This window comes from Telopea speciosissima, chromosome 1 (genome assembly GCF_018873765.1).
Source record: "Telopea speciosissima isolate NSW1024214 ecotype Mountain lineage chromosome 1, Tspe_v1, whole genome shotgun sequence".
NCBI lineage: Eukaryota > Viridiplantae > Streptophyta > Magnoliopsida > Proteales > Proteaceae > Telopea > Telopea speciosissima.
In genome coordinates, this window is record NC_057916.1 from 18,795,403 (window position 1) to 18,822,305 (window position 26,903).

Genomic DNA, 26,903 nt, shown 5'->3' on the forward strand with positions numbered 1-26,903 from the left:
CAGGGATCCAAAAGGAACGGAAAAATCCAAGAAGCTCTCGACACTAGACAAGGAAACACTAGAGGGGATGAGGGGAACGACCTAACGTGTATATTATAAGTACAAAAATAACCCTAGTCTTTTTATGTTATTCCTAGAATATCCCCGTAACCTACCTAATAAGCTAGTACAGTAGCAGTCCGTTGAATCTTTACTGCCCCTTACTGGGACAAACAATTACTAGGGCAATCACCGTGAGCCAACACGTGTCAATCCATCCACTGGCAACATTTTTCTTCAGACCACCAGTGTTTTTTTGTTTTTGTCTCCGTATTTTTATCTGCTCCGGTCTCCCAAAATTATCTGCTTCATTTTCTGTCGTGTCCGGTTTCTCAAGTCCCTATAATAGGATCGATCCCACCCGAGTAATGTATTCGGACAAGAGTAATGTGGTCATTTCCATCCTTTATTGGAAGAATTTGAGGAAATAGACGGAGCAGGGAAATGGAGCAGATCATGATCATGCTCGTTAAAGTTAAAAGGACTAACGATTATGAAAGTAAAAGTAAATCCTAACCAGGACCAAAAAGTTTGAAAATGCTTTTTAGATAATAATTATTTGTGAGAAAGAATGCCACACAGTGGTGCAGCGCACACCTCCCTGCGCCCAGACACTAAGGGTGCATCAGTCATTTTGCATGCCCCTATGTTTGGGCACAGGGGCGGCGTGCGCTGCGTGACCAGATGGCATTCTCTTTCCCTAATTATTTATTCGAAAAGAGAACACTACCTAGGCGCATGCTATGCGTTACCCTTGTGCCCAGACACAGGGGCAAGCAAAATGACCATCGCACCTCCGAGATTTTCCACCTTTCCATGGGGCCATGGGGTACAAAATGACCGCTACACCCCAGAGATTTTTTGCCTTTCCATGGGGGTGAGGTGGTTATATTTCGCACATCCCTATATCTAGGCACAAGGGCAATGCACCGCACGTGCCCATATAACGTTCTTTCTCTGTTATTTATTATAATAATATAATAAAACCCCTTTTACAAACTTTTGACAAAACAAGTATTGGGCTAGTATTCTATGAGTCACAGTTAGACAATTCACTCACTTTGATGTTCTCCCTAACAGAGTAGTTGTAACCATTTTGAGTGTTACCACATTCATATTCATACTCTGAATCCTGGGCAGATAAATATATAATCAATCATATTGGTAGGCGTCATCCATCAAAGAACCCTCAATGACCAATTGGGTAGATCAAAAAATCAGTAGTAGCAACTGCAACAAGAGTTATGTATGCAACAATAGGAGCATACCCAGATGGAAACTAAGTTCTCACTCACAACCCATATAACAAACTACACCAAGTAAGAAGCATAGAACAATCAGTTCATAAATATCACTATTGAATATTGATACACCATATACACACAACGTATAAATGCAACCATAAGTGCCTCTCAGGTAAGGGGGAAAATAAGTAATAGAGATTCATGTTGCGAAACACAACTGGCGCTGAGACATTCATGAATCTCAACAGATCAATACACACAAGTGTATCCACATCTATGTTTTCATGTCAATCTTTATTGAGGAAATATACAATGTGGCACTTAGTCATAGATGCTTCTAGCTTTGGTAATCTTCAAAGAAGACTCTCTTGGACTAATGGAACTTTGTAATCTTTAAAGAAGACTCTTTGGGAGAAGGGCTCTCACACATCATCTTTCAATGTGAGAGTTGAAACAATCATCAATGAGACCATATTTTGAGACTGGACCTGGTCCTTGGGTCTTAGTGCATGACTTGACTTGTCCTTGGACAACGGTTTGGTGCTGAGTCTTGATAGGCTTTAATGCGGGCTGATCTCCTTAAGAGCTTGTGAGTACTAGATGGATGCACTTGGGCTTTAATGCGGGCTGATCTCTTTCTTTTTAGGAGCTTATGAGTACTGGAAGAATGCACTTAAGCTGCATCATGGAATGATATAGATCTTTGCGTATTAACACACGTGTTAGTAATCCCATGAACCATTATCTTACTCTGAGTTTCATCACCAAAACCTAAGGCATAATAATTTGACGCCCCATATATCCATAAAACTCTCATTGCAGTTTGTTGGGTAATTGTATTACAATTCCTTACAAATAATTGAAACAACACGAATTGCAATACAATAGATTAAGCAGTAGAAACTAGGCTTGACTTTTGGCTGAAATGAGAAGACCAAAGCTTGGATTTGATGTAGAACCACACCTGCAACAACTTGAACAAGCTTGAGGTTGAGTCACACTTGTGGTGCTGCCTTTAAGGTAATTGATGCCTCCTACTGCCAAGGAGTGTTCTGCACCACTACCCCAAGATAAAACAACCTCCAACTAGAAGATGAAGCAGTCATTCTAGTCCCTTGAAGGAGTCAAGAGCTCCAACACAGCAACCCTCTAACACACTTAGAAGAAAAAAGAGAGAGAGAGAATAATACTCTTAGTGATTGCTAAGTATGGGCATGAACATGTATCAAAAGATGTATCTTACAATGCAATTGGTTGGGTTTATATAGGCCCAAGACCAATCCTTGCACTCCCTTGGAATTCCCAAGAATAACCATCCACTTGTGACCAAATTGAAGAATGAGATTTATGGACATGAATATGGACATGAATTGGAGGTTAATTTCAAATTCATGGTCATTTCCCACTAAGGGTCATGAATGATCTTAAAATTCATTCATCCTCCATTAAGACCATAAATGCCTTAAAACCCCATGAAGGGTCATTCTCCATTAAGGACCATGAAGGCCTTAATACCCCATAAAGAGAGAGACATCATCTATGGCCATGAATTGAGAAATCAATCTCATTCAATATCCTTGACCCACATTCCCACTCATGATAATGACCATGAATAGACTTTAGGGTACCCATAGAATGTTACAACCTTTGGAATTACTTCTTTGATCACATGGGTCCCACACCATAACAAAGCAAGCAATCTAAATATTTTGAAACTTAAAATAAAATAAAATATATTTTAAATCTAACACAGTTTGATCCAGTTTCGGTAATTAGATCGAAGGGGAAATTTAAAGTCAAGATCAATGGCTTTTGAGAGAAAAAGGTATGTTGTTTGGCAGAGAGAGAACAGGATGAGAGAGGTAAGTAGAGAAACAAGAGTTTATTTGAGTTTTAATGAAATTACATTGTTGCCCATACTTTAAGCTGTTGTGATTTGTGAACACATGATCATTAAAGTCTTTAGAGCAAAATAAGTTGAAGTGATTTCAGCCTCTGCAGTTGAGATAGTTCCTCACCTATTTCAAGATTTTTATCTAAATTGGTTTTTATTTATGAGAAATAAGGTGTAAAAATCCTACAAAACAACTTCAGAAATTGAAATCGCCCACAGAAATCAAATATAAATCATATTATGGAAAACCTTTAGATTAGAGTTAAAGTTTTATTTTACTCAATTTTATATTTGTTCTACCTTCTTAATAAATTTTTGTAAAGTTAATTGTGACCCTTAGAATTAGGGTTTTGCTATTGGTTACATTGAGTTTGTTATCATATTGAAAATGCCCTCCTTCGTATAATGTGGTGGTCTTCTTTATTCTTCGGAGGCAAAAATGATAATATAGAAAAAATAATAATATATGTAATTTTTATAATTATTCTTTGTCTTATATGATCCACATCAAATGGTGAAAACTTAATGTATATATATATGGTTACATGAGGAATATCTTCTATAAATATGAGTTATGACTTGTAATTAAAAAAAAAAAAAAACGATAATTCATGGTGAGAGAAAGAATACATCACAATATGACATATTTCTAGTCTTTGTGGGTGGATCGTTTAGGTATGGATCTGCTCTCCACCTCATCCACACCGTCCACGGGATGTGGGTCCTGACCTTATGTGCGGTGTGGATTTGAACTCGGTAAGTTATGCATGCCTTCTTATTTACATCATTAGTGTTTACACCAAAGATAATAACTAATACACACTTCAGAGTTTAATAATTAAAATGTTTCCAATTTATTTTACAGAGCCAAGATGATGAGAAACTTGGACATGGAAATGAAATTACAGAACAAGATTTAGGTTTCAGATTCTACTGAATGCTGAAGTCTATACTTTGCATAAACCCCTAAAGCCACCACCACAGCAATCCCAATTGCGACATTCACAATTGCTCGTGTTGGTTGCTTAAACCTGAAGCTTATACCCATACCAAACCTATAACTAATTGTTTGTTTTTGAGGATCAAGTACTCGATTTTCCTTTTCCTTGGATCCAATCATCATCTTTCCAGCACTGTCTCCACCTTCACCTGCAAGTTTCCCATCTATTCCCTTCATTTCCTTCTTATCATCTTCTTTTATTTTCTTCTCACCTTGATTTGGTGTTTCTTGTTGCTTAGGCATAGCTTCATCTTTTGTGGAAATTTGAGTAATTGTCTTTGGCATTGTAATGTGAAGAACTCCATTAGCAAACTTAGCTTTAATCTCTTTCTCATTACAATTGTTTGGAATGAAAAAATCCTTGCGGAAACGACTCCATTTGTTTTCTGTAAGGGGACGTTCACCAGTAACCTTTAATTGGCCATGACCGTCGATCTGAATTCTCAGCTGATCCCTCTTGAAATCTATTAACATGATCAGAAAAGAGTTATTAATCCAAGAATGAAACCATAAATAAAATCGACCCAGAATGCATTCCAAGAATGCATATCAAACACAGCCCATGATTGCATGAAATTAAATTAAATGAGGGGAAAATGTACCAGGAAGATTGATAATAAAAGTATCACTTCCTTCCTCTCTTGCCCAGTTTGATGAGGGCTGGAAATCTTCGTATGTTCGTGTGGCGGCACTTGGTTGAGCCATTTGTTGAAGAAGTAGTGAAATATTTGAATGAGAAAGGTGGGAGAAGCTTGGCTTGTTTTGATTACTTTGGTGGAGGTCACTGAGGAAAGGAAATATATATAGATCGATGATATGTTAAGGGAGAGGAATTCGGAATTGAAGGAGTATCCTTTACGGTGAGTTATTCGTTTATGGCTTCAAAGGGTTTGTTTAAGGATGTTTTGTGAATATTGAAATTCTCAACTTGAAGAAAAGTTGCCTTCTGCCATGGGAAAACCTCTAAAGACCCTTTTCGGTGTAGATTGTAGAATCTTAATAGTAAAGCTTTCTGGACAAAAAAAGGTTATCAAACAATGCAAACATGGGTACGTTTGCCTGAATAATTATCACGGCGGGCATCTCCAATTCCTCTAATAGGGGGAGTGGACCCCACCTTGGGCAGTGTTTTCGAGTAAGGGGTAAGATGGTCATTTCTACTCCTATGTGAGAAATTGGAGGGGACAGCGAATTGGAGGGGATAACGATTCACGCTTGCCATGCATGATCCGAACCAGACCGGCCTGACGGGTTGGGCCTTTCAACCTCACTTACTAACCATCACTCTCCCAATCCCACCTTAACAAAGCCCATGGACTGAAAAATCTAACCCACAGGTTGAAAGCCCACCCTCTCCCACATTAATTCAATCCTTCACTCTCTCACAAATCCCACTCACCTCCTCAGCCAACCCATGGGCTAAAAAGCCAATATTAGTTTTTTAGGCAAGAGATTGATGTCTGGTCATGTAGTCTCTGCACCAGTACGCAGAAGCATCCATGGATGGGTTTTTTGATTTCATAGGGGGTGGGACAGTAATTTTGCATGGTCCTGTGTTTAGGTGCAAGAACCATGTGACAAGGTAGCATTCGTTTTCCCTATTTTTTTTTCTCTCTATAGCTTGGTTTGTTTCCCATTAATAACATGTAAATGGAAAATACCAAAGTAATTAAAAAAAAAAAAAAATTGGAACAAAAAGAAGCCTGAATAAAAAGCGATGAAATAGGAAAAAGAAAATCAATTAAAGGGGAAAAGCATGGAATAATATCATGGTATAAGCATAGAATGCTTGCGTGAAAAATATTGATATCTAAGGAATTTGGGAATTTTTATGATTGGGGTAGAAGCTTAAGAACTTTGTCAACTCTCTTGCATGATATCTTTTAGAAGAGTACGTTTTGAAGGATTTTATTTCCTTTAGGCTCTGTTTGTTTCGACGTAAAAAATTTTAATGTTTGTTTGTCATTAATTTTACATGGTAATATTTATTTTATATAATTACGTCAGATGCCATTATAACAAATTTGGAATTGACAGTCTATACAATCGTGTGTTGATTGTGTGTTGATTGTAAGTAGGAGATCAAATACAATCGTGTGTTGATTGTAAGTATCAATGTAATAGTTGACAATGCTTAGCCACTCAGCTGTACACATCTTTATTTAAAGATAATCAATCCCCCCTCCCAAGAAGATAAGACGATTTGGGGGTTTCCACCGTGGAGTAAGCTTCTTTGGAAGACTGAACCATAACTCTGTGTTCCACTCTCTTTCATCTTGTGTGCTTGATTTAGAACACAGAGGAAGTCATGCCATTGTTAAGGAGACTGTACATACTCCACTTGACTTTATGAATGAAAGCTTTTTTCTCTTAGGGAACTGAAGAGGGGGCATGGCCTTTGGACTACATGAGCAGAGGGGCCACCATTCGTAGCTGCAGGCCCTTTAGACTTGCTACCATTTCGCTGCCGGCAAGGGCAAGGAGTAGTAGTGGGTGAGCTTGATGGATGACCAGCATTAATCAAAGGCGGGGGAGAGCCCTTGGAACATAAGCATCACAGGTCGTCGTAAGAAGGAGGGGAGTGGGGCTGGGCATATCCTCCTCCCTTCGCGGATCGTTAAAATGTTTACTGTTGAGTATAAAATATGCGCCAATAAATTGATTCAATGAGTTTAGCTCCTCGATAATTGTTAAGATTAATTAAGTTTGGGTGTCATGTGTTTGCACGTGCAAATTTACTAGTATATAAGTCTGACTTGTTATTAGAAAGATATTTTGAACACATACACTAGTAACGGTTTAACATTTTGGACATTAATTTACAAGCAAATAAGTATACAATTGTTTTTGCTGGACATTAATTTTAGTTAGGGATGGATGTTGTCCCAGCCTTTACCAAAACCACTTTGTTAATTAGGGTCAATCCAATGAGTAATGATGAATTTTTTTAAATACAAAAGCACATAAACCCATAGAGGGAATGAAAAGCATCAACTAGCTAGACCAGATTAAGTCTATGTGCTGCATAAATCCCCAAGGCAATCAGCACAGCAATGGCCACACCTACACTTAAAACCATCTTTTTGTTATATAATCTAAACTCGAAACTTTTTTGTTCATTCTGGGCTGGTGGCTGAGTTGATTTCTTTGGCATTGTAACAGAAAGGACTTCGCCTACAAATTTTGCATGAATCCCATCTGCATTACAGTCCTTTGGAATGAGAAAATCCTTATGAAAACGGCTCCATCTGTTTTCTTCGAGGGGACGTTCTCCACTGATCTTCAAATTACCCAGATAGCTGATCTGCAAATTTATTTGATCCTTTTTGAAACCTACATTGAAGAAAAAGACCACGATGAGAAATTAAAAAGCCACAATTAATTTACACTCAGATCATATGCTTAGGGTGAAAATTAAGCAATGAATAGCACAATGATCCCTAGTGAGGCCATGGCTTTAAGTAGTCCTACTTATATTACATTGAGGCTGCGTTTGGTATGTGTTCTAGATCAATTTTGTATTCTCGGATGATAAAAATAGTAATTTTAATTTACCATCCATGAATGAGAAACCGACTTAAAATGCATTCCAACAATGCATACCAAACACAGCTTGAGAGGACAATACTCGGTGCAATCGTAAGGTTGCTCCATTGCGAAGCGGAGGTAAAGCTGCATATATTATGACAAAGAAAACTTGTGCACCACTTTCACCTAGAAAAATTGCTAAATGTGGTGAACAATCATTGTTAGAACAAACACCAAACAAAAACGAAAACAGAGCAAGATGACATGGAGATTTAACATGGTTCACACACGAATATGGTGTGCTACGTCCATAGGCGAAGCTGAATATGTTTGTTACAAAGAAGATCTCTCAAGAACACCAAAAAACGTCGCTCTCTTTCAAAAACCCTAATCGAAAACCCCAAAATCTCAACTACTTTACAACAAAGTGGGTAAAGAATATAAATACTCATCCATCATAGATCTCAAAAAAAATTCTATTCGGATCACCAGCAAAAATGTCAAAGCGGGTCATTCTTTGAAACGGATACAAGAATTCGAGACATACGTAACAATCATTTTGACAAAATTAAAGACCAATTTTATTTTTCCCCCTTAGGTTGGAAAAAACTAATTTTACCACGTACTTCCACCTAAAACTGTATAGGCTGTATATATACTCTCGAACTTAAATATATAGACGATCAAACTAAATGAATAGAGGAAGATAAACAGTTCAAAATTTTAATGAAAAAGAGAGAGAGAGATAAGGTACCAGGTAGAGGGATGACAAGAGTATCATGACCTTCCTCTCTCTTCCAATCCAAAGAGGGTTGGAATTCTTCGTATGAACGTCGCTGTGTACTGTTGGCTTTGGTCTTTCTTTCCATCTTTGGAGATTTCTTTCTTTCTGCTCTCCTTTGAATGTTGTAATTCCATGGGGAGCCTTTTATAACACCATGGGTTCTTCTGTTAAGATTAAATTAATAAGCCCAGCAAAACAGGACTTTAATTATGCTTTACTCCCAAATGGGGAAATGTTTGGCGTATCAACTAACCAAGCACCCAATTCGGTGGCAACTTAACTTTTGCTATGCACGAAAAAAGGCAGCGAAGGCATGAAAAGGATCTTGGATGGGCAGGCTTGTAAATAGAACGGGCTTCAAGGGTAATTTGTAGCTATAAAGGTCTAAGGTTTGTGTCGTACGTGTGTGTGTGTTCGATTTTAGACCGGTTCAAATGGTCCAATCATGCGATCTCGAGGGTTCTAATGATCATACTGTTCAAACCGAACAATCCATTGACCATTTAAGATTCTCAGACCATTGACATTTGACACTCAAAGTATATGGTATATATATTAGGGGTTGAAAGTAGAAACTGGGCTGGTTGGATCGGATTTTTTAAAACCCCAATCCAATCTTGAGTCCTCTTAGTTCAGCCCAAGCAAAACCCAGACTTGAGGTTGGGTTGCGATATCTCAGTCCAGGCCCAACCTTGTCTGGCTCAACACAGCTTGGTCCTGATTGACCCTGATCAGGTTGGGCTAGCCAGGTTGGGCCTAATTGACTCTGATTGGTCTTGATTTTTTTTTGCTAATTGTGTCTTTTTATGTACTTAAAAAAAATATATCATTAATATCAATATTTCTGAAAAATAATCCTAAATACTTAAAATCTTAAACATAATATGTAATAATTAATATATAATTATATAAAATCAAGATTCAGGCTCAGGCCTTAAAATCCCACCTCAACCTTGCCCTATAGGCTAAGAACCCAGCCAAGTCCCAGTTTGGGTTAAGGTGGCTTGGGTTCACATGGCCAAACCTACACCTCTATTGTATACGACTATCACTAAGAAATTCAAATTTAGGAATAACTAGGAATTAAAGAGAATAATTTGAATTTAATTTGTTTCTCCAATTTGAAATTTTGGTTTTAAAAAAAAAAAACAACGATGGAAAAAAGTCAGATTCAGATTAATTCAACAATTAATCGCTTATGTTTGTGAAATATTCTCAAGGACCAAACTTTTGGAATCCGATTTTTTCAAGCTGAACTATTCATTTCCAATAATATATATATGAACTATTGCAAACTCTCGGAAAACACGATTTTTCGAAGCAATTTAGAATCAGTCTAATTTTTGCCAAATTATCACGAATATACTAGGTATATGACATGGATTACCATGGCATGCTCGGCATTAACACTCAACTGTTCGACTACCATTTTCAAGTTACCTCCATTTAATTCAGGTTCTGTTTGGTTGCAAGGGAAATTGAAAGAAAAGAAAATGAAAATTTTCAAAGCCAATAAAAAAAATTTTTTAATCATTACCCAACATGATTACATAAACTATTTAAATTTCATACCATATTTATTAATAATACTTTTTAGATGAAATTTTTATTTTTTATTTTTCAAATCCAACGGATTTACTTAAATTTGAAATTTAATAACCAAATGAGGAGGAGTTTTGTGAATGGTCATGCATGGTGCACAACTATGCACAAAACCATTGGATGGAATATGAGGTCTATGTTGCAACCTTTTCAATTGCATCTAACCGTTGTATGCATGATCGTGCATCATGCAACAATGCACACAAAAGTTTCTTTATAAAACTTCCCTTCTTCCCTTCTTCCCTTCATCCCTTCATCCCTTCAATCAATTCCCCTTACAATCAAATTGAGTCACAAAATTGTTATTAGAAAAAAAAAATTTGAGCCTCAAAGTAAAACCCACAAGGATAATTTGCATTTATTTGTATTACTTACATCAACATTTACAATTTAAAAGACTGTGAAAATAAATTTGGCATCGATCAAATTGAGCTGAACAAAGGATGGAAGGTCTAGTTTTCCAGGGAATCTTTCCCAGATCTAAATTTATAAGTTGCATAAATCCCCAATGCCACCACCACAATGGCTACTGCAACATTCACAACCATCCGTCTTCTCTTTTTCATCCGCGACACCAGACCACCGGCCACTCCAAACTCCAATCTTCCTTCTCGTCTGCGCTTGCCTGACTCTGCAACCTTTTCCGGTGGAGCTGCTGCTTCAACCTTCCTTCCATCACTGTTAGGCTCAGTACTACTATCTGCAACTTTTCCATTTACTGATGAATTATTATCCTTTTTTTCATCTCCTGCAACTAGACCAGTACTCTTTTGGCTCTCCATTTGGAGTTGGGGTTGGGGTTGGGGTGCTCCCTTATTGATAACACTGCCATTTGCTTCTTCTTTGTTGTTCTCCAAAGGTTTCGCTGGAGATTGTACAGTTGGAGTTGCTGGAACTTTCAAAGTGGGTTCACTTATTTTCTTCGGAACTATAACATAGAGGAGTCCACCAACGAGTTTTGAATGGACTGCACTCATCTGAAAGTTCTCTGGCATACGAAAATCCTTCTCGAAACGACTCCATCTGTTCCCCTCAAGGAAACGTTGTCCACTAATTTTCAAGTTACCTTTACTGTCCACTTGAACCCTAAGTTGATCCTTTTTGAATCCTTTCACAGTAGAAGAAATGATAGAAGAGAAGTTAATTAATAGAGTCATTCAAAGATTACTTTCATGATTAGAAATTTAAGGTTGTGTTTGGTATGTATTCTAGGTTGATTTTGAGTTCTCAGATGACAAAAATAATTCGACTTCGAATGCATACCAAACACGAATAATTATCACTTCGAATTCGCGGGCACTTTCAATTCTTCCAATTCCTCTAATAGGGGAAGTGGACTCCATCTTGGGCAATGTTTTTGGGTAGGGGGTAGGGTGATCATTTCCACCTCATATGAGGAATTGGAGGAGGCAGCGAATTGGAGGGGACAACGATTCTACCAAACACTGCCTTAGAATGGAAACATGAAAATAAATGAGGAGGAAATTAATATATGTACCAGGAAGAGTGACCAAGAGAGTGTCTTGTGCTTCCTCTCTCACCCAATTGGATAAGGGCTGAAAATCTTCAAATGAGCGATTAAGGGTAGCATGAGGCCTCTGCTTGTTGTCCATTTGGAGATCGAATAGAGATAGATAACTTCTTCTTTGTATTGAGTGGCTCTTCTCGTAGTGCAAATTCTTGAATGAATTGATGGAAGTTTCTAGCTATCTCCATTGGTTTATATATAAGATACTAAAGTGGGATCAGATCAGAAGAAATGTTCTTTGAAAAAGAGAATTATTCCTTTTTGTGTTGATGGGGTTTGAGCTGTAACTTACTTTTAGATCTTGAAGTATCCCTAGCCCTGTAGAGATGATCACCTCTTCTTTGGGAAAACTAATATAGAAGTGTACACACATGGTTTTGCCTGTCCTTAGAAGGATACCGATGGTTGTCCTCTTTAGGTCAAGAAGCTTGGACCATAATTAATCTACACGTGGCATACTTTAGGGGGTTAGCTCACCTTTTCTTACAGCTGGCAAGTTTTCATGAAGAAAACTCAATTAAGTTTTTTTATTGGCAAGATAAGCAGTTTAACTCATGGGGAAGGGGAGGCAAGGTATTTTGTATAACCTTTGCATCAAGACATTTCCTTCGTCAATATTAACGTACAGTTTAGGTTTTTTTTTTTTTTTGTAAAAAAAAACTTTTTTGTAGGTAAAAAGAGATCTATTGAGAAGAACGACCAACTTCTAAGAGACATGCCTCCAGAAGTCTGCTCGGAGGGCCCTATCCATTACTAGCAAGATAGAATATTAACTAATAGTTTATGGCTCTCTACTCAACTTGTGGAAATTCTAGGGCATGGTTTGGATATTTTATAATCAAATTCTACTATGACTTAATGTTTCCCATGATCGCGTGCTTAAAACCGAAACTGCAAGTCCCACTCGAAACACTGTAGTCCTTGAGAAAAATTAATTAAATGTCTTAGATACCCCCTCTTTCGGCCAAAATTGCATACAGGCATAAGAGGGATTTATCTTCCTTCTATTATATATCTTCCCATGACTTGTCATTTTCTTCTTATGCTTTCAGCCATCCATATCTTTTAATAAGTTTCATTTTCTTTTCACAGAATTTTCAATGCTTAGTTTTGCTACGTGACCAGCTCTATTCAGGCTGAACTTGACATGTGAATAGGGACCTTAGGTTCTACCTATCCACAAATTCCAGTCTTATCATCTCATCTGCCATGTGGTAGATATAAGCCTTGATCATGAGAGCAAGAGTTTCGTGCACCCACTAGATCAGGAACCCCTACTCCCTAAAAATTTTTTTTAAGAGAAAAGTTCTCTATGGGGGAATGTATCACCCATGCCCAGTCGCAGAGGGGGCAAAATGACCGTCCCACCTCATGAAAGGCGAAAATCTCGCCACCCCCCCCCCCCCCAAATGTGCCAACTCGCCTACTCTCATTGGCCCCCATATGCGCAGGGGCCACACTCCCCCACAAGTAAGGACAGCTCTTTTTTTTATTACCATTTTTATTCTTTTACTTTTGCAATGGGTGACCAATCTGATTGGTTTATATAATCCATCCAATGACCTACTCTACCCTAAACAAATGCATACCCCCCCCCCACCACACACATATAAAAAAAGAAAAAGAAAGGAAACAAAAATGGACTAAACCCACGGTGAATGAGAATCTATTCACCACAGGTGTGGGATAAGCGGGAGAAGGCGTCGAAAGGGTATTTTTGGAATATACTAAAACCTTAGGATGGGTTTATGAATCCCAATCCCTAGTATGGGCGGTGAACTGTCCTCTATGGGTGGAGGAAAACTTTGACCATCAAAAATCTGTTCAAAAAGAAAAATCATTAAAACACATTATTGGAGGTAATATGCACAATTCACATTCTATCTTTGTGATTAATTTTATGGGAGAGGGTTCTCCACCTGGAGACATGGTCCTTGCGCCAGCGAGGGGCCAATCAAAGGGCATACAAGAGGACCAACAGGGATGAGATTTTTGTATTCACAGGGGTAGGGTAGTCATTTTGCCTCCCTTTGTGTATGAGTGCATATAGGCACCATGCTACCAGGCAGACTCTTTTCCCTTAATTTTAATTTCATGTTATTTTGTATGGTAAATTTGTAATCTCTTGTCATGTGGTCCTTGATTAGAAACATGCTTTCTAATTTCTTTGCCTTTCCTCCTTTTGTATTGTTGGGCACTTAAGATTATCCCTGTCACGTCCCTATTCCAGACAAGGAATATAATATAATATAATATAAAGGGTGACTAGGACGACACGTGTCATCCTACTAAACCGTCTGGATCACTGACACAGTGTCCCAACGCACAGTCATAACAAATATTAACATAATATAATATTAGAATGCGAAAAAAAGGAATATTTCATTCCAAAGATCAGTAGTATTGCGGAAGCGTATAAATCGAAAAGTTACAAGATGTTCAAAGGCTAGATGATAAATACAGTAGTTAGTTACATTTCCAATGACCATCTAATAACTATCAAAAGGGTATAACAGTAAATATTTCAACATAGGCCTAAGCCCCAAAAGTAAATCAAAAAGGGACCAAATCCCAAATATCCTCACGGCCCGTAGGCACAATCATCGCAAGGACACCCGTCACCATGTTCCTCAAACACGGCTTCTGGCTCCTCCTCACCAATCTCATCGTATCCCGAGGGCTGAACTCCGAGTCCCGCGAGATATCCGTCACCTGCATCATAATCTAAAAAGTGTGCGCACGAGGGGGTTAGCTCCACTGAGCCAGTGAGGGGATGGGGATGCACAAACACGCAAATCACATAGTCCAATGATGCATGCACATGTTAAGTCCATTTTTCCACCTAACAAACAACTAAGTCAATGGTATATGCTACTGTGACAACTCGGGAGACACTGTGGGTCACTTAACTTATCGCCACAATGAAACCTCAATTGTCACCTGGGACCTACGCCGATCGAAGCCTCCAAGACCACTCAGTGGCAGACCCCTGATAACCAATACTACCATGACTGGCCTCTCCCACCTCCACAGAATCCGGTGTACTGATTACCCAACACCTAAACCCCTGTTGGTAAGGGTCGTAGCATGAGGGTGTGAAATCCTAATCGCAAATATACTACATGCAAGTCCTATCGTCCCGAGAGGTAATCCGGGCGCATCAACTTTTCATCTGGTTTAGTGCCCGATTACCAGCATGGCACGGCGCATACAGTTCAACATGACATTCAATATAATGACTTCATAAAATATATATAGTATCAGGGGTTCCGGCACCGGCACCTACCGGCACCGAGACCCATCAAAGTAAAGCATTTCCAACCAACATCATAACAATCATTTATAAAAGTATGCAATATGCGCAAGCATGCTTAATAATTATAATGATTACATAATATATAATGCAATAATAATATCTAGCCCAAACAACCAAACCTACTCACAATGTATATGCCAAGCACCAAGATTGTAAGTTGTCGCCTCGATCAAGTAATAAGCCACAAGATGGATATATTAGCCTAAACAAAGAGTAAAATAAGGTTAAACGAGCAAAGAGAAAGGATCCCCAAAAGGTCTCCTATAATTACTTAAGTACAAGGTTTCAGAAACAGAGTGGTTGCAGGAGTGGTTTCATGCCCAAATTCTGCAACCACAGGTAAATCCTAGAAAACCAGGGGCTCAGGACAGTCTCAGTCAAGGGCGGTTGCAGGTGTGGTTTCGCAGAAAATGAAACCGCCCATAAATCCGAGCTTTCCAGGAGCCTTCTCAGGGAGGTAATTTCAGGGTGGTTTCTTGTAGGTCTGAAACCACATGTAAATCCTCACACCTACAGGTCTAAAATCCAAAGGATCCCCCTCCAAGGGTTCCATTTTCAAGTGATTTAAAGCATAAGAACATCAAAAAAACTCCATCCTAAGCTCAATAGGGTCCTAAGACCTCTCTAGGTCCATTCAATCACAATAGGTTCAAGAGAAGGAACCGAGAAGAACCTAACCTAAGCATAATAGGGTCCAAACCTTAAATCCCTCAAATGGGATGAGAATACTTAACATTAGAGCTCATAATGGAGTGAAATAACTCCACCATAGCCTAGGCTTTAAGGTTCCATCGATTTCTTAGGTTCCAAGAGAGCTCTAGGTCAAATCTCTCCCATTACCCAACCCCTTTTAAAATCCAAAATAGAAGAAGGAAGAAGCTTCAATGGCTTACCTACCCCCAAGATGAGAGAGCTCCACGATTTATGGCTCCAAGAGATGGGGTCTCAACCTTCCACCAAGCTTCTCCACCTTCCTCCTCCTCTTTCTCTTCTCTTTCTCTCCTTCACGATTTAGGTTAGATGGGAGAAGTAATTGAGAATTGAATGCTTTCTCCCCCTTTAGCTTATTTATAGAAAGTGGGTCTTGGGTCTCTTAAGCCAAATGGGTCAAGAGCTAAATGGGTTGACCCATTTGTTCTATATGGGTAAGTGAATGGAATAACCCACCCTTGGATCAATAGGGCTAAATGGGCCTTTAGGAAATGGGTCATACAAGTTAAATGGCTTCTTAAGTTAAATGGGCCTGCCCACAACTTAAAATGTTTCCTTCTCTCATAAAATAGCTCGAGCGGTTCAGGCCTTGACCCGCACTTCAAGGTCACCAAGAAAAGAATAAATAACAAAACTTGAGGGCTAGAAGTTACTTTTCCCCCTTTCATGGTTTATCACCCATGACCCCGAATAGCTTCGCCATGGCAATGCCAAGCTCATCACTGAACGAATTATCCAACTGAGGCAACGGTCCAGGATGCTCTCTCCTAAACTCCTCGCTTCCCGGGCTGGTACTTGGAGGATAGTCAACGAAGTCGCCGTCAACAAACTTTTTCCACTGGCGGTTGAGGAATCTTTCCTCCACAGGCGAACCCGTACTGTGGTCAACGATTTTGTAACTAGGTTTGACCATCATGGAGAACAGGTCACCAGAATACATGGCAGCGGTATCTATACGTCACGAGAATAAATAATATTTAATTATATCCCGGGGTACGGGTATAACAATCCCGCTAGTGGAGATGGTCATTTAAAAAAAATTTAACAGCATACGCAAAAGGGAACGATGTTACTTAGAGATTCACAAGCACAAACCTTTCACGCAATCTTAGGCTTTCCAGTTTCCGCGTCAATTCTTTCCACTACTGTAGCTTTTCATTCCCTAGTAACATTGACCACCATAATAGACTAGGGTCCAGAAAACCTTAGTCTTTTACCTCACACACTCACAAAAGGGGGAAAGAGGAGCTCTAATGGTGGTTCTCTAAGGAGAAAATGAAAAATTATTTGTATAATTTCTCTTTTTTTATTGGTAAATATAAATTTTATTGCAAAGAAAGGCAAGAAGAGCACAAGTCATCCTGATTACAAAGGTCAAGAAGCCAAGGAGAGGAAAGAGGCCAAACTGTTTGTCTTGCTATTGACAGGGCCTTTCTTGCAAGTGAGTGCGTAACAAGATTTACATCTCTTGAGATAAAACAGAAAGAGTAATTCGAGGCCACTATTAAAAAGACCATTATATCTTATAAGCAATCTTACTAATAAATTACTTTTTAAAACTCTTTTAATATTGGCTTTCCCTTGGAGCCAATCATAAGATCTCCTAAACCAGAGCATTGTATCAAATATAATAATGGCATGATTTATTTATTTTGGTAAATGTATGATTTATCAGTCATAATTAGATAAGGCAACTCATAAAGAGAGAGAAAAAAAAAAAAGATTCTCTATCATAGCATTTCCCAAATCTGTGGCATCTTATTGCTCATCAAGATGTGCATCGAATGAATATACGCCAAAGGCCATGGCCAATAATAAATATGCTACATAATAGGTTGAACCAATAGGGAATGGGTAGGATCCCATTGAGATTTCACCCAACTTGCCACTTGTCAGGTTAATGTTGCATTTCTTAATGCGATAAGTAACACATACACAACCAAACATGTGTAACCAAAACTTCCAAGGGGTTAGCGCAGCTGGCTTGGAGGGGACATGAGACTCCGCCTCAGGAAACGAGGTTTCGTGATCAAACCTTCGCCGCTGCATAATTTCTGGCCACCCGCCTGAGGTTCACTAGGGCCCAGAAGCTCTCGGTTCGTGCGTGGCGCGGGGATCAAGTACGAGCCCAGAGGGGATTTAGTCGGCTTAAAGTTAGATACCCCTCCAATCCAATATCGCATTATAAACTATAGGCATGTGTGTATTATTGTCATAACCCTTCATCTATAGAATTTATTTTTTTTTTGTAGAGATTCTATAATTCTGATTGAATTACAAAAAAAAATATATATATTTTTCAAAATTGTTTGGAAAAATAAATATTAATAATTAATCTTAGTTTAAAAAATTTTACAAACAATTTACCAAAATGTCACCAGACCGATATCTACATCGAATCACTTACAAACATTATCTTTCTTTGATTTTTCTCCCAATTAATGGATTGGGCTAGGAGCCCGTCCTCTTTGAATTTTTGGGACAAGTCACATGTTAAATTTTGAGGCATGTTTCAACCATATGACCTTTCATGTAATTAGCTTTTGCATTGTTTTTTATTTCTTGTTTTTTCCGAAGGGTCTTTTGATCTATCTGAGTCTCCAAGTCAGATTGATCTCTTTACCCAAAAAAAATGTCAGATTGATCTGGAAATTAAAATTTTGGGCTTTGCTATTCTCATAGAATATGTGAGGAATATGATTTACAAGTATACACGGATGCATCATTGATCTTTTAGCATCAGAACCCCATAAATAAGGCAATAATTTAAGTATTAGCTGGCAACATAATTGGAAAACTAGGTCATCCGAGTTGAGTAAAAATACATAGAAACCTGATCAAGAATCATGAAGATTCGCCTAGTTTATGAAATGGTCAGAATTGGTCTGACTCGGTCCAAATCTTTTATTGAATGGTGTTTTTATCGAAATCATGACTCACTGAGTTTGGTCTGCAACTAAACATAACCCTGACTTACCATAACCAGGGCATGTTTGGATTAAATTGAGTCAAAGCAAGTGAATCTATTCTATGATCGAGCACTGCATTTAATTAATTACAGCAAATGAAGATCCAAATCTTTATTTGATAAGGTCACTTGTTATTCTCAGTATCAACACTGCATTTAATTAATTACAAATGTATGATCGAGCACAGTCGCTCAATACCCCATAAGACTACTCTGTTGCTCTTGTAGAGGATCGCCCTATTGTATATTTCACATAAATCGCAAGTGCCAACACCACCAAAAGACCCACAACAACGTTCACTATCAATTGTTTAGGCCCATAGAGTCCCATGGTGAGATCACTAGCTAGAACAGTAGCAGCACCACCCACACCTGATCCGGTTGTGCTATCCTTCACTCTTCCAACACCATCATCGCCACCTTCTTTGCCTTTTGCCGTCTCATTTCTTTCGCTTTCTCCGGCATACCCATCAACCTTTCCCTTCTCCTTCTCCTGCGCTTTTTGAGTTATTGTTGGTTCATCAACTTTCCCATTAATTTGTTGGTCTGCAAGGGTTGGTTTAGGTAGCTGCACTGGGGTTTCTGGTTGAGTTACCGGTTTTCGACTCGGTGGTGGTTGGGACTCTGTTTCGCTAACCGGCTTCTTACTTGATGGTTTCTGGAGAGCTGTTTCAGGTGGGATTTTGGTCTCCGACGGTTTTTTAATCGGTGGTGCTTCTGGAGTTGTGTTAGGTTTTTGACTCGGTGGTGGTTGGGACGCTGGTTCGTTAACCGGCTTCTTACTTGGTGGTTTTTGGAGAGCTGTTTCAGGTGGGATTTTGGCATCGGATTTTTGACTCGGTGGTGGTTTTGGAGTTGTTTTAGGTGGGATTTGGGGCTTCGGTTCATTCGCCGGTTTATTTTCTTTACTCGGTGGCACCTCCGGGGTTGGTATGGTTTGGACTTGGGGCTGGACCGGAGTGATTTTGCTGGGCATTATGATGTAAAGAAACCCGTTGTCGAATTTAGCCTTTAGTCCATTGACGTCGCAGTTGTCTGGAATCTTAACATTCTTTTCGAAACGGCTCCATTTGTTGTCGCCGAGGTTTCTTTCTCCGGTGATCTTCAAGTTCTGAGGGGCATTAAGCTGAACCCTAATCTCTTCTTTCTTAAACCCTGCATAAACATTAAACAACAACATGGAGATTGCTTAATCAGAGGCACCTGGAAAGGCGATCCAACCGCTCATTAAAGAGCATTTGGCTTCAGAATATTTTCCTATGCCCTTTTATTTTTCTTGTCTGATTTGTGGATCATGATCCTCTGCTGTCATGCAGCCGTGCGGCCTCACACATAGGCAAGGGCGAAATGACTGCCTCACCCGCTGCCCGAGCGCCCTGTCTGAATGAGGTCCACGCCCTGCCTGTGTGAAGCTGCACGCCGGCTGTCCAGCAGCAAAGGATCCAAATTTTTGATTTGTTTATTCTAAGTAGGGGTGAAACAGGCCGGGTTAGGTAGGGTTTCTTAAAACCCCAATCCAACCTTGAGCCCTCTTAGCTTGGCCCAAAGCCAACTTCGGCCATGAGATTGGACTGTAATATCTGAGCCTAGGCCCAACTTGACCCTAATTTTGCCAAGTCGGGTTGCCCAATATATATTTTTTCATTTGCGACCTTATAGGCCGGAAAAAGAAAAAAAAAAAAAAGATAGACAGAAAGAAAGAAGAGATATCATCAACGTCAATCATTTTTTAAAATAATTGTAAACACTTAAATCTTTAAACGAAGTATGTGACAATTAATACATAATTCTGGGAAAAAAAATGTTGCTAAGTCGCATAGTTCCTGTGTCCAGACACAGGAGGAGCATGGGAAATTACCTCCCAACCCCTCTTGAAATAAGAAATCCCATTTAGCGTTTGTGCCCCTATGCACAGTCTCATTGGCCCCTAAACTGATGAATCCTGAGGCTTCAACCCAAGCCCGACCCGACCTAACCTCGAGATTGAAAATCCCAATCGAGGCCTGCCCTGGGGCTGAAAAATCCAATCCATGATGCCCTATGCGGGCTCAGGTAGGCTTGGTTCATAGGGCCAAACTCACACCCCGTTCTCAAGGTTGTTGCATATTTGACTAAGATCATACAAAGACATACCTGGAAGATTGATGGCGAGAGTGTCGGATCCTTCCTCTTGTATCCATTCAGACGAAGGATCAAAATTTGAGTCCACACGAGCAGTGTTGGTTCGGGGTGTTGCTGCCATTTGGGTCTTTCTTCTCTCTTGTTTCTCTTCAATAAGAACTTGAAATCCTTGAAATGAAGCTATGAAAACGAAAGCTCTCGGATGGGGTTTTATATGCCTGACTGATAACTTCCTGTTTGGGGTTTCTTTGGAATGAAATTATTCTTTAGTTGGTTTCTTAGGTTTTGTGATGTTTTTGGGTTTGAAACATCCTTTTAACGATTAAGAGTTGGTCGCGTATTGTACGAGTAAAGATGAAAATTCTTTGTTTAATTTGCACTCTTTGGAACTCCTCTTTGATTTTGCTGAATCCTACAGGTATAAAAATAATGTTTCCTTCGTGTCTTTTACTCCCAAATTTTTTGGGTAAGAATGCAATACCTTCCTTGTGTTAACTGTGATTCTAGCTCCTAGTTAGAAAGAAAAAGGTCTTCTAGATTGTGCTTTTTCTTTCTTTTACATAGATTAAAGACAAAAATGGTAACTCTTGACCCAAGGGTTTTTTACTGTTTTATGCACTGTCCGTACTGTCACCGATAAGGTATCAAGATCAGTAACTAGCAAACTCAATATGTATCGCTCGATACAGGTATAATTCATGGCAAAGGTAGATGGAGAGACCTTCCCAAGAAAGCAGGTTGGTGGGTTAGAATGCCTGCCATTCAAGGGGGTAGACTGGTCATTTCGCCCACCCCCATGTGTCTAGGCACAACCTTCACCCCCGACATAGAAAACATTTGGCCTTTTAATAATGAGGGAAGACATTTTAATAGTGGCTCATATAGGTTTGAAGAGATGTGGAAAAAACTGTAGGCTTCGCAAAGATGGGACAAGTGGTTATCTCTCACACATACATGCACTTGCGAGAGGGATGCCTTTTTGACAAAAAATGCATTTCAAGAGAGTCAATCCCTTGACCTCCTGAAGGGGCATGCACTGAACTTGCAATGCCTCCAACCAATGGAGGTAGCTGTTGTTTCCTTAAGAGTTAATATTTATCTCTGGGGCAAATATGTAACTCCAGTAAAGGCGAGATGCAGGTGTATAACTGATTTACTGCGTGGCACGTTCGAAGGTATTTGAACCGTGCAGATCCTCTCAGATCCTCTCAAATCCAAGCAGAAGCAATTTAAGGTCATTTTAGTCATTGAACACAACGGTTGAAACGACTTAACCACCCCTGTAATGCCTTTTTCTCCCTTGTGAATGAGAGAGGCAAGGAGGAATATCTCTGCATCCCGCATTTCAGAGGATCTCAACTCTGCACCCCTGGGCCGGCATCTGCTCAACGAAAGCTAAAAAGAAAAAAGTGGGAAGTTTCTCAAAGGCAAAGGCGCAAAGCTCTCACATTTCAATCGGCTACGATTCAAGAACCAAAATCTTGAGTTCGTCTCAGATTCAAACCTACTACGATAAAAGAGAAAACAACTGAATCGATGCTCTTGTGAGTTCACTGATGGCAGTTGATTTGAATTTTGCTTCGTTGTTTCAAAATCTCAAGTTAGACGATCAATGGCTGCCTTCCAAACCCTGGGAATCGATACCTTTCGAAAGTGGAGTCTCGCTGTCCGGAAGCTGTAACTCAACTCCAGAACCTCTTTACGATCCGTCGACAGTCTCTGTATGTTATATTTCAGATCTTTAGTTCTAATTTTATTGCCTCAAGTTGCAATTTAGATAGCTTTTTTGTTTAATCTTCAACCCTAGTTCTTGGAGGGTGCATTTTTCGACGATTTGAAACATAATCCCTTCTTTTCTGTTACTAAAAAGTTCAGCTTTCACAAAAAATATGAGCTAATGCTTCACCGTTAAACATGGTTCAGATAGTAGTTACAATTTGATTTTCTTCTCCTTTCCCCCGTAGGAGGCCAGTTTGGTGAGGTTGGTTATTAATGCATTACAAGGCGTCCAGTCAGCTCTTGACGGCATCGAAAAACTCTCTGCTGCATTTTGTGCTGATCCAGCTGACAGAACCTCTCATCGAATTCCTAGCCTGTGGCATCGGTCCTTGAGCACTAAAGCGTTGGGAAATATTCTTAAGTCTATAGGACGGTCAGGTTTTCATGTTCTACTCATCCGCAGATTTGTTGATTATTTTCTTTGTAGAAACTCAAATTTAGATGTGAAAGGCAGAGAGGGCAAGGATATGGGAAGGAAAGTTGTGGGTTCAGAACCTTCTGAAAGTCAAATTCATTGTCGAGATAAAGCAGGCATTGAACTTCGATATAGTCTTGTTAATCAAGCATTCGCTGTTGCAGTTGGAAAAGTCTTAGAAGGATACATCTGTGCTCTAGATACGTTATATGCTTCAGTAGATCTTAGGCGTTCATCCAAAAATGTGGATTCGTCTCAACCTGATTTTTCTGGAGTAGGCTGTCTCACAACAGTGGTGCATTCTCGTATCACTCTCCTTGAAGTTTACCTACACACGAAGGAACTAAGGACTCATGTTGAGGCTCTTGGAAATATATGCCTTCTCAAGAATGTAGATACTGATTTATCGCTATCTTCTCTTGAAGATTCGATTACAGAAGCCAGCACAGAGTTCTGTAACTTCCCCATGGCCGGCAATTTGCTTACGTACTTGTATACTCAGCTCCGAGTAAGTTTAGTTCAAGTTTTTGGTCTTCATCGTTACTGATTTATATTTTATATTTTTCGCCTATGTTATATGTGCTGATAAGGTACACTATTTTTGTTTTATATTTATTAGTTTGATTTGCTGATCTGTGCATTCAGAAAACTCGTTAAGTGTCTATTCATGATGTTTCTTTTTCTCTTATTACTGCCATTGCAATTTACCTTATTGTTAAGTTACTAAAAATGCATGCTTTTGGAATAATTATGGAAAATAAAAAAACATAATTCTTGTCATTATTGATCCATTGAAAAGGTGATTAGTATCCCAACTGGCCTTGGAAATGATTATTGACTTTTATTTGCTGACTAAAACAGCCTTGTAATGTCTTTTGTGGGCTTATATGTCGACTCTGTGGACTATGTATTGTGCATAATGAGATAATTTCCAAGTGTCACTCATTTTTTATTATTATTTTTGTTCTGAGTTTGGTATTGGTGTTCTTTTAGGATGCTGATCCAGTTCACCGGGCACTTCTTAAGTTTCTGTTTCTCTGTTCATGTGAACCATATTGTGGGTTCATCAAATCATGGATTTACCAAGCAAGGATTACTGATCCTTACAAGGAGTTTTTTGTAGAGTGTGTAGAAAACTCTCCTCTTTATTCACATGGTAACGCAGGCTTCTGTTATGATTACTCATTGGGATTTGTCAAGGTAATGTTATTCATTAAGTCTTTTAAGTTTTGCTTTTTGGAACTCTCTTTAACAAATGTCTAAAATCTCTGCTTTGCACCTCAGGAACAAACTGGAGTCACAATACCTTGTTTTCTGAAAGACTTCTGCATTCCCATTCTTCGAGCGGGTCAGCAGCTTCAAGTGCTAATTAAATTGCTTGATCTATGTAATTATATGGGTAGTGGATATCATAATTATGAGGATGTCCTTCCCTGCTGGAATGGTTCTTCAAGCGAAAATATATCCTATTTTTCCTCGTTGACTTTCAACAAAAGAAGCATAGAAGAGATTATACTTACTAGGGAAAGTATGTACAAGATGATGCAGGAAAAACTGCAAAATTTCTTTACAGGAATAGATAGCAGATGTCAAAAGGTGGGTTCCACAGCAATAAATTATTTTCTTTCATTAACATTGCCTCCTTAAATGGTTACTTTCTGCATGTGTGATAAAGGAATATAAGAATAATTTCTTGTTTATTTCTTTAGTTAATGTCCTTTTTTGTACCCTGTTTGTATTGAGCTACTGCCATAGTGCAATAGAAACGAATCTTCTGGGTTCCGACCCCAAGCATAAGATGGAAGTTGATGTGGTCATTAACATTTCAGGCTGTGCAGTCGTTTAAAATGTAGACTAGTTGTCATTATCTTGTGTTATGTCAACCTATGGAAGAGGCAGTGCAAGAGAGGCTTAAGACATGTTGACCTCAACAAATACTGAATTTACAACTCTAAATATTATTTTATCCCTTATCTGATCACTGTGCTGGTGTCAACCTGACCTTCGTGATGGTTCTACTCAATTTTCTGAAAGTTAGCTATTTCTAAAATCGTTTTTCATGTTTCATGCCATAAACATGGTGATTTGTGAGGTTATTATTCTAGTCTATTTTTTTTTTTTTTTCTGTAATGAACAAAAAGAAAACTAGTCCTTTTTTTTTTTCTCGTAATGAAAGGGCGTACCCTGTGCACAAACAAAAAAGAAAATTATCACAGAAATATATCTTGTAATTAAGTAAATAAACTGTTTTGATATCTCTCTCCTTGGGGTTCCCAAAGTTGCTGGCAGGATCCTGACACTTGTTTGTGTCCATTGTAAAGTATACTGTAATGTGCACTTCTAGTTAAAGGTAAGATTGTGATGCTGCTCTGGATGCTGTCGTATCTTAGTAAGTGGATTTTGGGAAATTGCAGGAAGATTAATTTGTGTTATTTTTCAGGTAATCCCTATCTTTGGTGATAACGGTATGGGAAATCTAAATTTTCAAGTTCCATGTACATCAAATGACAGCTTGTTTTCCCCTTCCTCAACTACTGATGATGGAGACTCAAATTTGTTAGTTCTCTCTCTCTCTCTCTCTCTCTCTCTCCCATGAACACATGTATGTGTACACGTGCACAAACATGCACACTCAGTCACCCCCCACCCTCAACAATGAGAGGTGTGCTTTTAGTTTGGAGATCCTGTTTACTTAGCTTTTCAAATATTATTATTTTCTGGATAATGCTGACAATTTTATCCAAATTTTCCAGAGTTGGTGTTACCAAGGATTCTGATGTTTCTAGCACAGCTGAGTCCTCTTGTCTGGTTGATCCCTTGGACTCTTCAGAATCTGAATCTTTGGATAGTTTTGAAGAGCAAACTGAGATGGAGAGGCTCCCTGAGATGCGTGGTAGTTTGATTGGGATGGAACCTAGGTATTTCTCTGCTTCAGGTTTATCAACAATTTTACCAATAGCAAATTTATTGCAAAAACCTACTCAAAGTGAGAATCTACATGCTTTGGAAGTTTCTTCTCATAAAACCTGTGGAAGAATGGATTCAGTCAATCCTATCCTGAATCCTTGTCAAAACGAAATAAATTCAGTGCATTGTCAGTTAGAGGACTCAACAATGGCCAGGATGTCAGAGATTCAATTTGCAGATAACCAGTCTGATATTTGTTGGCCACTTGGAGGGCTTTCAAAAAACCCTTTTTATGTTGATGAAAAGTATAGAGGTGAGTCACAACATCTCAACAACAGTAACCTAAAGGTTGTAGACAGAAATATGAAAATCTTGAAGGTGGGATGTCCATATTTTGATGAAGTGTTCCCCAACAACAAATTTGTACAGGAGCAAGCCACTGGCAGGAGTCAACTTGAAAATAAAAGTGATGCTTCATCTAAATCAGTTGTCTTCCCACAATGGAAACTTAAGTACAGCTACAATCTTCTAAATCTTAACCCTGTGCTTACAAAAGATGCTTGGTTTCATACATCAAACAAGTCTGGGTATAAAAGCTGCATGGATAAGAGAGGATCTTTCCCATACTTTGACTTTTCATCAGTCAAAGATCCTTGCAAGGCTTATAGGGAAAGATATCTTGCCAGTCCTGAACATGAATTTCAATCTGCACTTTCATATTCCAGCGAGCCTAATGTAGCTGCAGTGGGTACAAATGAACACCATGAAGAATTTGGCCATAGCAGAGAAGGTGTTCCAGTTGATCAATCCAATATAAGTCATACTTATTCATCTCCCAGCTCAAAGGGGAAAGCACATGATGTGGATCTTGTAGAAGGTGTTTCTGGTGGAGCTGAATGGGAAAGTTCCCTAAACTATTCTAGTAAAATTATCGAACATTGTGCTGGAGGTCACAGACAGAGTTCAACTGTTACTGGTGAGACACCACTTGATGTCATCATAGACAAATGCATGCTACAAGAGATCATGCTTCAGTATCCTTTGATCCTTCAGTTACTGCAGATTTC

General features: G+C 39.0%; 4 protein-coding genes across 6 annotated transcripts in view; 1 reads left to right on the forward strand and 3 right to left on the reverse strand.

The window, feature by feature from the left end:
* Nucleotides 1–3,990: 3,990 nt before the first annotated feature.
* On the reverse strand, nucleotides 3,991–4,954 carry LOC122669142 (inactive protein RESTRICTED TEV MOVEMENT 2-like). Its single transcript, XM_043865827.1, has 2 exons — nucleotides 4,780–4,954; nucleotides 3,991–4,641 (listed from the first exon to the last, which is right to left on the reverse strand). Exons 1-2 carry the CDS (start codon nucleotides 4,880–4,882, stop codon nucleotides 4,094–4,096), a joined length of 651 nt encoding a protein of 216 aa, XP_043721762.1. The 5' UTR covers nucleotides 4,883–4,954; the 3' UTR covers nucleotides 3,991–4,093.
* Nucleotides 4,955–7,175: 2,221 nt separating this feature from the next.
* On the reverse strand, nucleotides 7,176–8,596 carry LOC122665863 (inactive protein RESTRICTED TEV MOVEMENT 2-like). Its single transcript, XM_043862024.1, has 2 exons — nucleotides 8,460–8,596; nucleotides 7,176–7,510 (listed from the first exon to the last, which is right to left on the reverse strand). The coding sequence occupies exons 1-2, from the start codon at nucleotides 8,572–8,574 to the stop codon at nucleotides 7,176–7,178; spliced, it is 450 nt and encodes a 149-aa protein (XP_043717959.1). The 5' UTR covers nucleotides 8,575–8,596.
* A 1,946-nt stretch (nucleotides 8,597–10,542) lies between these two features.
* Nucleotides 10,543–20,856, reverse strand: LOC122665956 (inactive protein RESTRICTED TEV MOVEMENT 2-like). The gene is made up of 4 exons (XM_043862106.1): nucleotides 20,748–20,856; nucleotides 19,345–19,769; nucleotides 18,900–19,305; nucleotides 10,543–11,199 (listed from the first exon to the last, which is right to left on the reverse strand). Exons 1-4 carry the CDS (start codon nucleotides 20,854–20,856, stop codon nucleotides 10,544–10,546), a joined length of 1,596 nt encoding a protein of 531 aa, XP_043718041.1. The 3' UTR covers nucleotide 10,543.
* Nucleotides 20,857–22,226: 1,370 nt separating this feature from the next.
* LOC122669702 overlaps nucleotides 22,227–26,903 on the forward strand; it is a 36,448-nt gene continuing 31,771 nt past the window's right edge. For 2 of the 3 annotated variants that reach the window (XM_043866548.1, XM_043866557.1), the window contains exons 1-6: nucleotides 22,227–22,456; nucleotides 22,700–23,437; nucleotides 23,923–24,129; nucleotides 24,214–24,525; nucleotides 25,370–25,485; nucleotides 25,683–26,870. In XM_043866548.1, coding sequence (XP_043722483.1) covers nucleotides 22,292–22,456; nucleotides 22,700–23,437; nucleotides 23,923–24,129; nucleotides 24,214–24,525; nucleotides 25,370–25,485; nucleotides 25,683–26,870 — 2,726 coding nt within the window. In that variant the 5' untranslated portion in view covers nucleotides 22,227–22,291. The remainder of the gene's footprint in view (nucleotides 22,457–22,699; nucleotides 23,438–23,922; nucleotides 24,130–24,213; nucleotides 24,526–25,369; nucleotides 25,486–25,682; nucleotides 26,871–26,903) is intronic. The other variant, XM_043866540.1, reaches the window with a different exon arrangement.